Below are 13,280 nucleotides of genomic sequence, written 5' to 3'. Positions count from 1 at the left end.
CTGGAATGTGTCAACCTATGCAAATATCGTGGTGTAACAAGTTGTAGGCTTCTGATATATAAGATCGCTTAGGTTCAATCGTAATTAAAGCAGGTGACAAGATTTCGATTCATTGTTAGGGTACTGGATAAATACAAGCAGTCTATAAAGGAGATTGCGTTGAAAACACTTCTCGTAATACTCAGAGTTCATTTGGCTGTGATAATCTCCAATCTCCACGTTTCAATTTTGCCTAGAACATTAGCTCCGCTTGCTTTTCAAACCTATTTTGAAGACAATACTTGCCATTATCATTCTTCTGGAGGCACTTCCCCGCATAACAGTATCCAATACATCTTGCGGCCTCTATGAACATTTGCCGTATGGTTGCTGTAAGTCCACTACTTGTCAAGATAAAAGATGTTTTTTGAGCTTCCCTAATGCTCTATGAATAAATTGCGCAATTAGTGGATCGTCAGGTAAGTGGAAGGTATAGGTCCACAGTTTCTCAAGTACTTAATGGAACCACAGACCCACACTTTCCACTGATCTGACGATCCACTAATTGCCTCGTTTATTCATAGAGGAGGAATATTCCGCCCCGTCCATGTTGCAGCTTTAATGTCATGATTCATGTAAAAGTAATGTGCTCTTTGTCACTATTGATTGCAACTTTAATTCGACCACAACTGTAGCAAATGCTTTTTCTAATTTAACACTTTTAACCTGATGATGTGGCTTCTAGGCTATGAAACTGATTGTTAAATAAACTATTTACAATCGCAGCCAAGTGGTTGCTTTTCAAGATATCTGCTTATGGCTGCAGTTGCCCCTCATACAAGATAGTGTGTAATACAAAAACTACAAAATACAACGAAATCACATATACAATTGATTTATGTTGTACAATGGCTAAGGTATTGTAGGACATTAAAGATTAGTGATCAATACTGAAGCAAATATGTTATTTGTCAAAAGGTTTGTGATTTTTTTTTTTTTTTTTTTTTTTTTTTTTTTTTTTTTTTTTTTTTTTTTTTTTTTTTGCTAACTCCTGCTAGCTGAGACTGGGTTGATATGTGGTGGCGACAACAAAAGAGAGCACAAAAGCAGGAGGGCATATGCAATTTAGTTAAAATTCAAAATCAGGTTACAGGCCCCAAAGGTACTAGCCATAGTACCATAAAAAAAGCATGTTAAAATTACAGACGGGAAGTCCACAGAACGAAAACAATTCAAAACAAGTGACAGATTAAAAAATGAATTAACTGCATACAAGCCAGAACACCAAATACACTCTTTCTATAACAGTAGAATGTATATATGAAAGTTTCCTCTGACTACTCTTGCTCACTGTCTCTGGCAAACAACACAGTGATACAAAATCACAAATATAACAAGACATCAGGATTTTCATTACAATTCAAAATTACAAGAGGATGAGATAATGTTTCCAAATAACTTCCCAAAATGCACTGCTAGGAAAAAAGTTAGTACACCTGTTTAGAGCCCGCCCAGTTGGCCGTGCGGTCTAACGCACGACTTTCCGGGTGGGAAGGAGCGCCTGGTCCCAGGCACGAATCCTTTGTGTTGAGGTTCGGTGAACTGGCCAGCCTGTGGATGGTTTTTAGGCGGTTTTCCGTCTGCCTTGGCGAATGTGGGCTGGTTCCCCTTATTCCGCCTCAGTTACACTATGTCAGCGATTGCTGCACAAACAAGTTCTCCACATATGCATACACCACCATTACTCTACCTTGCAAACATAGGGATTACACTCGCCTGGTGTGAGACGTTCCCTGGGGGGGTCCACCAGGGGCCAAACCGCACAATAACCCTGGGTTTGGTGTGGGGCGGCAGAGGGATGAAGTGGACTGCAGTAGTCGTCTTGGGGATGTGGACCACTGCGGCTGCGGTGGGGACAGAGCCTCTCTGTCGTTTCTAAGTCCTCGGTTAACATACAATACAATACAATACACTCCTTTAGTGGTTTCCAGTTCACTGAAGATTTATTGTTGCAACAGTGCCTATGGAATACAGGAAATGAATACATTTACATATCAATAGTACAAATGGTCCTGAGGGACGAGGTACTGACCCATGCTGAAACACATATTTTATTATGTGGTGTAGCCTCCAAGACAGACATTGCAGGCAATGACTCTGGCATCCAGTTGATACTACAGACTGGTGAATACTGCCCTGGGATACGTTATGCCACCCCTGCACTACAAGCTCATATATATCTGAAAGAGGCATTGGTTGATGAGTAGCACAGTCAGTTCTCATCCCCTCATATCCCACACATGCTTGGCTGTAGACAAGTCCAGATATCGTGCTGGACAGAGAAGTTGCTACATGTCTTGCAGAGCACTTTCAGTTTCATGGGTGGTGAGTGGGAGAGCTTTATCGTGTTGGAACAACACATCGCCTTTGTGTTGCAAGAATGTTGAAAGAACAGGTCTAACAACATTCTAAACCATCCGAGTTCTGCTTATCATCCCCTCAGGAAACAAAAAAGATGGACAAGACCTGTAGATTATCAGACCCTAAACCATAAGGCCTGCAGTGGGGCCCGTGTGACTTGGAAGATGGCACTCTATGAGACAACACTTGCCAGGCCTGTGTCATACACACAAATGGCCATCACTTGCATGCAGGTAGAATCCACTTTCATCGTTGAAGGCCAAGGCATGCCATTCCATTTTCCAAGTGATCCTTTGATGACACAAGTCGAGTCATGCAGATTGAAGCTGAAGCATGAGTAGAAGATGGACCAGAAGTGTGTGTGCCCATAGTCCCACTGCTAATAATCGGTTTGCAATCATGTTGACAAGTCTGGGCTCTCAAGCCCTCTTATCTGTGATGTGGTAGCTGTACAATTTGCCACTGCTGGTCTTACAAAACGACAATCCTGGCTGGTGTCAGTGCCACATGGACATCCAGAACCTTATTTACAAGAGTGAGAATGTTCACATGACCACTATACCAGTATCCATTAGTTAGTTAATTAGTTACATGTTTCATTGATCGATCTCATGCACAACTGATGCAGCACATTCAACTTGCGTGGCAGTTCTCTGAAAGGATCAACCCACCCCTCAGAGCCGGCCGCGGTGGTCTCGCGGTTCTAGGCGCGCAGTCCGGAACCGTGCGACTGCTACGGTCACAGGTTCGAATCCTGCCTCGGGCATGGATGTGTGTGATGTCCTTAGGTTAGTTAGGTTTAAGTAGTTCTAAGTTCTAGGGGACTAATGACCACAGCAGTTGAGTCCCATAGTGCTCAGAGCCATTTGAACCACCCCTCAGAAGGCCACAATTTGACCCCTTTCAGACTCCCTCAGTTGGCTCCAGGAAGCACAATGTGTCTCCATGGCATGGTTGCCTGCTTTCTTCACACATTTGCACTACAATGACCCTTCTGGCTTGAGCATTCCCTACTAAAGGCTACACACAGATAGCGCTCTGGAACCTATGGCAGTACATTATCTGTTTGCAGATGACAGTGAAAGCATTATCAGTACATCTTCTATTCCCCAGGTGGCATATGCTGTCATCTGATAAAAATTGATGTTGCCTTTCCAAGTGTATTATTATTATTTTTTTTTTCCCAGCACAGGTTAGGGTATGTTGTAGGGACCGGAGGAAGGGTTGTGAGGAATTCTTGGAAGGCTTGGAATGGATGATTTTGAGGTAGTGGTGGTGAATGAAGTTGGAGTCATGGTCTGAACTGTTCAAGACAGGGTTTAATGTCAGTTTTGCTGTAGGAAAGGTTTTGGGGTTCGGTTGCAAAGTGATATTTCCAATGGATATTATGTGTGAAGGTCCTTCACCAAAGCAGCATGATCAAATGCAGGTTTAGGGCTGAAAGTGAGACCCTTATATAACACAGGCAATTCGAGAGGGGAGAGTGCTTTAGATAGAGGTTAAGTACACTGTACTGTTGTGAATGATTCTTGGGATTGCCTCACAATGCTTCCTCAGGTCCCTACAACATTACCCTAATCTGTCCTCTGCAGAACTCCAGCATCTGCATTCCCTAAAATCTGGTGACTCCATCATTAGCCTCACAGCAGACAAAGGATATACCACTGTAGTACTTGACCGAAAGGAGTAAGTTTGTGAAGATCTATGCCAGCTGTCTGACACCTCTCCATAGAGTGTCTGCCATTAAGATCCCATCCCTGTGATTCAAACTGATCTGCAGTCCCTTCTTAAAACCTCAGGCCCCTCACAAGGACTAACACCTCAATGCATAGAACTTCTCACCCAACCCAAACCACATACCCCCACCTTTTACCTTCTTCCTAAGATCCACAAACCCACTCATCCTGGCCATCCTATAGTTGCTGGCTTCAAAGCACCCATCAAACGTATATCTGCCTTAGTTGATCAACACCTGCAACCCATGGTACAAAGACTCCCCTCCTACATCAAAGGTACCAACCATTTCCTAGATCATCTCCCACCATTCACCTATCCTATCACCACTGATGCCACCTCCCTCTATACCAACATCCCCCACATACATGGCCTGTCTGTTGCTGAACATTTCCTCAGTCAGTGCCCACCTGATTCCAAACCTATGACATCCTTCCAACACACCTTAATCAGTTTTATACTTAACAACTACTACTTCAACTTTGAAGGGCAGACATATAAACAGATCAGGCGTATGGCCATGGGAACTAGGGTGGCTCCTTCCTATGCCAACCTTTTAATGGGTCGCTTGGAGGTGACTTTCCTGGGATCCATAAGTCTTCAGTCCCTTGTTTGGTTTACATATATATTGATGACATCTTTACCATATAGACTCATGGTGAGGCCGACCTGATAAAATTCCTGGAATACCGGCTCCCAATTAAATTTCACATGGTCCTATTCCAAATCCGATGCCTCTTTCCTTGATGTTGATCTCGTCCTCACTGAAGGCCAGCTACACACTTCCGACCACATTAAACCTACCAACAAACAACAGTACTTACATTTTGACAGGTGCCATCCTTCCCACTTCAAATGTTCCCTCACATACAGCTTTGGCATCCAAGGCAAATGTATTTGTTTGGATGCAGACGCTTTACAGCAATACACCACCGTTCTCAACTCAGCCTTCACTGCATGTAGTTACCCACCAGCCTAGTTAAAAAGCAGAATTCCTGGGCCATCACATACAATCCTGGTACTGCTGATCACTCCACAAAACAGCTTCGGAGCACACCATTGGTGACTCAGTATCACCCTGGTCTGGAATGTGTTAATCAGCTACTTTGACAGGGCCATGACTTCCTAAAATCATACCTTGAAATGAGATCCATTCTGTCTGAAATTTTGCCCACCACACCTATAATAGGCCAATGGTCTTGCCACAGTGGTAACACCAGTTCCTGTCAGATCACCAAAGTTAAGCGCTGTTAGGCTGGGTTAGCACTTGGATGGGTAACTATCCGGTCTGCTGAGCACTGTTGGCAAGTGAGATGCACTCAGCCCTTGTGAAGCAAACTGAGGAGCTATTTGTTGAAAAGTAGCAGCTCCAGTCTCGGAAACTGACATATGGCCAGAAGAGTGAGGTGCTGAGCAAATGCCCCTCCATATCCACATCCAGTGACGCCTATGAGCTGAGGATGACATGACAACTAATCAGTACCGTTGGGCCTTCATGGCATGTTTGGGAGGAGTTAGTTTAGTTACACTGAGAATAGCTTTCCGTTGCCCTCCACATCTCTGCAATATTCTTGTCAGATCCTATGTACATTTTACACCCATCTCCGTACTCTACGTCTCCTACCATTGTGACCATCCCTGCTGCAAGACTTGTCCTATTCACACTCCTACCACCACCTATAACAGCCCTGTAACTGGCAAAACATATACTATTAAAGGGAGAGCAATCCGTGAAATGACACATGTCACTTAGGCCTACCATCACCCGCAGTTCTGAGAGACCTTCCTGATATCTACCTCTTTTCCTAGACTTCTCCAGTCCCTTTCCTTCACACCTCTTCCTTCTCCTTCAACCCTTCTGCCTGAAGAAGGAGCCACTGATTCTGAAAGCTTGCCAATCACAACTGTCTTTTATGTGAGTGTTCTAGTGCCTCTTGGTGAGTAAATTTTTTATCTATCCATTAAATAATTTTGTAAGTAATTGTCAATAACAGATTATTTTCGTTGTTACATATAAAATAGGTGCTTTATTGTAATCTCTTAGACTTTTACAGTGACTCGTTTTCATCTCATTGACATCAGGTGTTCTGCCAGTGCTCTGTTCTTTTCCCAACGTGACATTTCGACACCAGAATGATGTCTTTGACAGGTTAGACTGGCTGTTCGCTGACTGAGTCCCAGATTTATACCTTGGTGGTACCTGCAGATGAAACTGCAGGCATCACCCAGGCATAAATACGGGGCCTGGTAAATCAGGCATCCAGCCTCAGGAAACACTTGGTGAAGACGTATGTCTCCCACAACATCTCAGTGGCAAATGGAATGGGAATACATTTTAAATGATTAATGGAAAATCTCATATAAAGATGTGAAACAAATACTAACAAAGAGATAGTGGGGCTGGCCAGTACTTACCTCAGCTCAGTACAGCCGACAGATACACAAAAAACAGAACCGAAAATTTACGTTCCTAGCTTTCGGAACAAATGTTCCTTCATCAGGTAGGAGAGAGGGGAAAGAAAGGGAAGAAGGGAAAGTAGATTCAGTTACTCACAACCCAGGTTATGAAGCAACAGGGAAAGGAAAACAGGGAGGGTAGCAAGGATCACCCGTGGTCTAGGGGTAGCGTCTTTGATTCATAATCAAAACGTCTTCGGTCCCGGGTTCGATCCCTGCCACTGCCTAAATTTTGATAAATAATCAGCATTGGCGGCCGAAGACTTCCGGCATAAGAAATTAGCCTCATTCTGCCAACGGCCTTGTCAAAGAGGGCGGAGGAGCGGATAGAGGTTCAAGGCACTCTCTTGTCCTAGGGGTCGGAAATTGCCCCTAAAGGCGGAAGAATCAGCAATGATCAACGACATGAGGATGCAGAAGGCAATGGAAATCACTGCATTAAAGATATGTAACGTGTATCCACAGGACATGTGGCCTGTAATTGAAGAAGTCCATTGGCAAAAGATTCCGGAATAGTCCCCCATTCGGATCTCCGGGAGGGGACTGCCAAGGGGGAGGTTACCATGAGAAAAAGATTGAATAATCTACGAAAGGATAACGTTCTATGAGTCGGGGCGTGGAATGTCAGAAGCTTGAACGTGGTAGGGAAACTAGAAAATCTGAAAAGGGAAATGCAAAGGCTCAATCTAGATATAGTAGGGGTCAGTGAAGTGAAGTGGAAGGAAGACAAGGATTTCTGGTCAGATGAGTATCAGGTAATATCAACAGCAGCAGAAAATGGTATAACAGGTGTAGGATTCGCTATGAATAGGAAGGTAGGGCAGAGGGTGTGGTTCAGTGACCAGGTTGTTCTAATCAGAATCGACAGCAGACCAACACCGACAACGATAGTTCAGGTATACATGCCGACGTCGCAAGCTGAAGATGAACAGATAGAGAAAGTGTATGAGGATATTGAAAGGGTAATGCAGTATGTAAAGGGGGACGAAAATCTAATGGTCATGGGCGACTGGAATGCAGTTGTAGGGGAAGGAGTAGAAGAAAAGGTTACAGGAGAATATGGGCTTGGGACAAGGAATGAACGAGGAGAAAGACTAATTGAGTTCTGTAACAAGTTTCAGCTAGTAATAGCGAATACCCTGTTCACGAATCACAAGAGGAGGAGGTATACTTGGAAAAGGCCGGGAGGTACGGGAAGATTTCAATTAGATTACATCATGGTCAGACAGAGATTCCAAAATCAGATACGGGATTGTAAGGCGTACCCAGGAGCAGATATAGACTCAGATCACAATGTAGTAGTGATGAAGAGTAGGCTGAAGTTCAAGACATTAGTCAGGAAGAATCAATACGCAAAGAAGTGGGATACGGAAATACTAAGGAATGACGAGGTACGTTTGAAGTTCTCTAACGCTATAGATACAGCAATAAGGAATAGCGCAGTAGGCAGTACAGTTGAAGAGGAATGGACATCTCTAAAAAGGGCCATCACAGAAGTTGGGAAGGAAAACATAGGTACAAAGAAGGTAGCTGCGAAGAAACCATGGGTAACAGAAGAAATACTTCAGTTGATTGATGAAAGGAGGAAGTACAAACATGTTCCGGGAAAATCAGGAATACAGAAATACAAGTCGCTGAGGAATGAAATAAATAGGAAGTGCAGGGAAGCTAAGACGAAATGGCTGTAGGAAAAATGTGAAGACATCGAAAAAGATATGATTGTCGGAAGGACAGACTCAGCATACAGGAAAGTCAAAACAACCTTTGGTGACATTAAAAGCAACGGTGGTAACATTAAGAGTGCAACGGGAATTCCATTGTTAAATGCAGAGGAGAGAGCAGATAGGTGAAAAGAATACATTGAAAGCCTCTATGAGGGTGAAGATTTGGCGGATGTGATAGAAGAAGAAACAGGAGTCGATTTAGAAGAGATAGGGGATCCAATATTAGAATCGGAATTTAAAAGAGCTATGGAGGACTTACGGTCAAATAAGGCAGAAGGGATAGATAACATTCCATCAGAATTTCTAAAATCATTGGGGGAAGTGGCAACAAAACGACTATTCACATTGGTGTGTAGAATATATGAGTCTGGCGACATACCATCTGACTTTCAGACTTTCCGAAGACGGCAAGAGCTGACAACTGCGAGAATTATCACACAATCAGCTTAGCAGCTCATGCATCGAAGCTGCTTACAAGAATAATATACAGAAGAATGGAAAAGAAAATTGAGAATGCGCTAGGTGACGATCAGTTTGGCTTTAGGAAAAGTAAAGGGACGAGAGAGGCAATTCTGACATTACGGCTAATAATGGAAGCAAGGCTAAAGAAAAATCAAGACACTTTCATAGGATTTGTCGACCTGGAAAAAGCGTCCGAGAATATAAAATGGTGCAAGCTGTTCGAGATCCTGAAAAAAGTAAGGGTAAGCTATAGGGAGAGACGGGTCATATACAATATGTACAACTACCAAGAGGGAATAATAAGAGTGGACAATCAAGAACGAAGTGCTCGTTTTAAGAAGGGTGTAAGACAAGGCTGTACAGCCTAGGTATTCGTGGCAAATGTATCTGCTCCAGTGACGAATCCCTCAACAATTACACCAATAAGCTAACCAGTGCTTTCCTCTCCCGCAACTCTCCTGCAGACCTTGCCCACAAACAGATCTCCCGAGCAATACATTCCTCCCTGTCCAACAACAATGTTCCTATCCCCAGACCACACAGAAGCATCCCACACAGAAGCATCCCCCAATATTATCCTGGCCTCGAAAACATCAACAAATTACTCCGCCAGGGATAGGACTTTCTCAAGTCAACCCCTGAAATGAGATCATCCCTTGACAAAATTCTCCCCACACCACCCAGAGTTGCCTTTTGTCGCCCCCCTAACCTCCGTAATATCCTTGTTAAACCCTACAATATTCCCAGACTACCTTCTCTATCCAGCGGTTCCTACTCCTGTAACTGACCCCGCTGCAAAACCTGCCCCATGCATCCCCCCACACCTACCTACTCCAGCAACGCTACCGGTAAAACATATACAATTCAAGGCAGGGCCACATGTGAAACTACACATGTCATTTATCAACTGACATGCCTGCACTGCATAGCCTTTTACATCGGTTATTACAACAACTAAACTGGCTGAGCGCATGAACGGACACACACGAAGTGTCCACCTAGGAGATGTCCAATACCCAGTAGCGGAGCATGTCCTCCAGCATAATTCTAGGGACCTAGGAGCCTGCTACACTGTATGTGCCATTTGGCTTCTCCCACCCAACACCAGTCCCTCTGAACTGCGGAGATGGGAACTTGCACTCCAACACGTCCTTTCATCCCGCCATCCCCCTGGACTGAACCTACATTAAACAACCTCACTCCCATTTACTCTTCAGTCTTCTCCTCTTTCCCTTTCCTCTTTACCCATTCATGCATCTTTTCATCCTACATAGTTGTGTTTATCTTTATATTATATATCTCTTTACTTCTGTATGCATCCTCTTTGGTTTGAAGCTGGCACAGTACTTACAGTGGAATATCTTTGGCTTCCCTCTGACAACCATGCCTCCATCCTTGCTACCCTCCCTGTTTTCCTTTCCCTGTTGCTTCATAACCTGGGTTGTGAGTAACTGAATCTACTTTCCCTTCTTCCCTTTCTTTCCCCTCTCTCCACCCTGATGAAGGAACATTTGTTCCGAAAGCTAGGAACGTAAATTTTTGGTTCTGTTTTTTGTGTATCTATCAGCTGTACTGAGCTGAGGTAAGTACTGGCCAGCCCCTCTATCTCTTTGTTAGTATTGGGAATACATTTTTTCACATAAAGCAGCTTTCAGATGTCATGTAATACCTTGTTGCTCCCATACTGTGTCATAATGGTTTGAAGTATTTTTTCCTAACATCAGCACAAGATGGTGTTGTCCAGCTCATTAACAGACCAACTTACAATAATCATCAGAAAAATGTTATATGCTTTCCAATAAAGATGGTCTCATCTTGCAACAAGCAGTAGATGTGTGAGGCAGAATTGGCAATTATTTCTCTTTATTGAAATCATGCATACCACAATCAATAATGCTGACAGCACTAGCTTCATGTACATTACTTATTCTTCCAAAATATGGCATATTAAGAATTTTTAATACATTTTAAATCAGGTAACACCTCACTCATATTCCTGGGTAGTCCAGTGATTTTATGATTGCTTTTATTCTCTTAAGTGTCTGTGAATGTTAAGTTAGTATTTATAGTGGCTGACCACCTTGCTCCCATTTGGCAAGTGTATATTTGCAGAACGCTCAGGCACCTGAGACAATAACAAACAAATTAATTGCATTTCCTACATATCATTTACAATCTGCTGATATAGTCTAAATTACAGCAATTTACAAATGCATGAGAAACTGGTTATTTTCCATTATATGATAAATGACAAGAGACAGGCTCAATTTGGAGCCTGCATTCTTTGTAAAAATTATTCTTGTTTCACAGTGAGATAGTAATTTATCTCTGCTTGAAAGGTATTTGGAAAACTTAAACTTATCATTTAATATTACAACAAACTGACTTCTGCAGCCCAAGCTGCCAGAGTTGACGCTCATGTGTACGTGAGGTGTGTTTGCTTGTGCGAATGAATGGTGTGTGTTTCTTTAACCTTTTCTGATGAAGGCTGTAGCTGAAACCTCATGTGAAGTGTCTTTTAACTCTGTCTGCCTGCAACTTAACATGTCATCTTTATGGTAAGCAGCAATTTATCTTTTCCTACAGTGTTGACTTCTACATGTTATCAGTAATTTCACAGTGTGAGATAGTGTAAAATCAGCTCAGACAAATTTTTAGAAATCTTGTAAAAATAATGTAATTTAATTTGACACCCAATGTGTGCTCTGATTTCTTCATAGGATCAAAATATTGGAGAAGTAAAAGCGTTAGATACTGATGCCGGGGAAAATGGAACTGTATCCTACTCCATCGTATCCATCACAGATATAAGTACAGGGGAAGAACCAGCACTTTTCACTGTTGATGAGGACTCTGGAATAGTGACAGCTGCTGTTGACCTCTTAGACTTGTGGGGCGAGTATGAGGTGTTATTCAAGGTAAGTTTATTCAAGCATAGGTAACTGCTGGTGAGTGTTACATATTGTTCGTGTTTTTTCTTATGACATCAGTACATTGATAGAGAATGAAGTCTTTCATGATGGCATTATTGTATAAAATATTCTCAGATTTCTTGCCAATTCAGTTTATTCAAAAACCTCAAAACTTCACTCGAATACTTCAATTGTCTTCATCAGGAACAACTGACTGTCTAAGCTGCTGCTGCAGTGGCCTTATGTACACTATGTGATCACAAGTATATAGGTACATTGTGCTACCACCTACTGCCAAGTGCTCCATATCACCAACCTCAGTAGTCATTAGACATCGTGAGAGAGCAGAATGGGGCACTCCGCAGAACTCATGGACTTCAAACGTGCTCAGGTGATTGAGTGTCACTTGTGTCATGCATCTGTATGCGAGATTTCCACACTCCTAAACATCCTAGGTCCACTGTTTCTGATGTGATAGTGAAGTGGAAACATGAATGGACATGTATAGCACAAAAGTGTGTACAGGCCAACCTTGTCTTTTGACTGACAAAGACCGTCGACAGTTGAAAAGGGTTGTAATGTGTAATAGGCAGGCATATGTCCAGACCATCTCACAGGCATTCCAAACTGCATCAGGATCCACTGTAAGTACTATGACAGTTAGGTGGGAGATGAGAAAACTTGGATTTTATGGTCGAGCAGCTGCTCATAAGCCACACATCATGCTGGTAAATGCCAAACAACGACTCACTTGGTGTAAGGATCATAAACATTGTACAACTGAACAGTGGAGAAACGTTGTGTGGAGTGACAAATCATGATACACAGTATGGCGATCCAATGGCAGGGTGTGGATATGGAAAATGCCCACTGAACATCATCTGCCAGCATGTGTAGTGCCAACAGTAAAATTCGACGGTGGTGGTGTTATGGTGTGGTCATGTTTTTCATGGAGGGGCTTGCACCCATTGTTGTTTTGCGTGAAACTATCACAGAACAGGCCTACATTGATATTTTAAGCACCTCCTTCCTTCCCATTTTTGAAGAGCAATTTGGGGATTGCGATTGCATCTTTCAACACGATCGAGCACTGTTCATAATGCATGGCCTGTGCCAGAGTTGTTACGTGATGATAACATCCCTGTAATGGACAGGTCTGCACAAAGACCTGATCTGAATCTTAAGGAATGCTTTTTGGGATGTTTGGATCGCCGACTTCGTGCCAGGCCTCACCGACCGACATAGATACCTCTCCTCAGTGCAGTACTCCATGAAGAATGGGCTGCCATTCCCCAAGAAACCTTCCAGCACATGATTGAACATATGCCTGGGAGAGTGGAAGCTGTCATCAAGGCTAAGGGGGTGCCAACACCACACCGAATTCTAGCATTAGCGATGGTGGGTGCCACGAACTTGTAAGTCATTTTCACCCAGGTGTCCGGATACTTTTGATCACATAGTGTACCTCGTAGACAGCTTCTGATTGGTGCATAATTACATAATGCTGTCAGCTGTCATAGATGGTGTCTGAGTCTGTGCTGGTTGTTCCACGACTCCCATAGTAGCGTCAACATTGTGATGAAGAACTCTG

At 43.1% G+C, this 13,280-nt stretch overlaps 1 protein-coding gene across 1 annotated transcript in view; it reads left to right on the top strand.

Moving 5' to 3' along the window:
* LOC126195147 (cadherin-23-like) overlaps window positions 1–13,280 on the top strand; it is a 460,891-nt gene that overhangs the window by 277,095 nt on the left and 170,516 nt on the right. The window contains exon 20 of the mRNA XM_049933652.1: window positions 11,498–11,695. Within this exon, the coding sequence (XP_049789609.1) occupies window positions 11,498–11,695 (198 nt within the window). The remainder of the gene's footprint in view (window positions 1–11,497; window positions 11,696–13,280) is intronic.

The sequence above is a fragment of the Schistocerca nitens genome, chromosome 7 (genome assembly GCF_023898315.1).
Source record: "Schistocerca nitens isolate TAMUIC-IGC-003100 chromosome 7, iqSchNite1.1, whole genome shotgun sequence".
Classification (NCBI taxonomy): Eukaryota; Metazoa; Arthropoda; class Insecta; order Orthoptera; family Acrididae; genus Schistocerca; species Schistocerca nitens.
The sequence above is the reverse complement of the archived record's forward strand: the minus strand, read 5'-3'. Positions and strand labels throughout refer to the sequence as shown.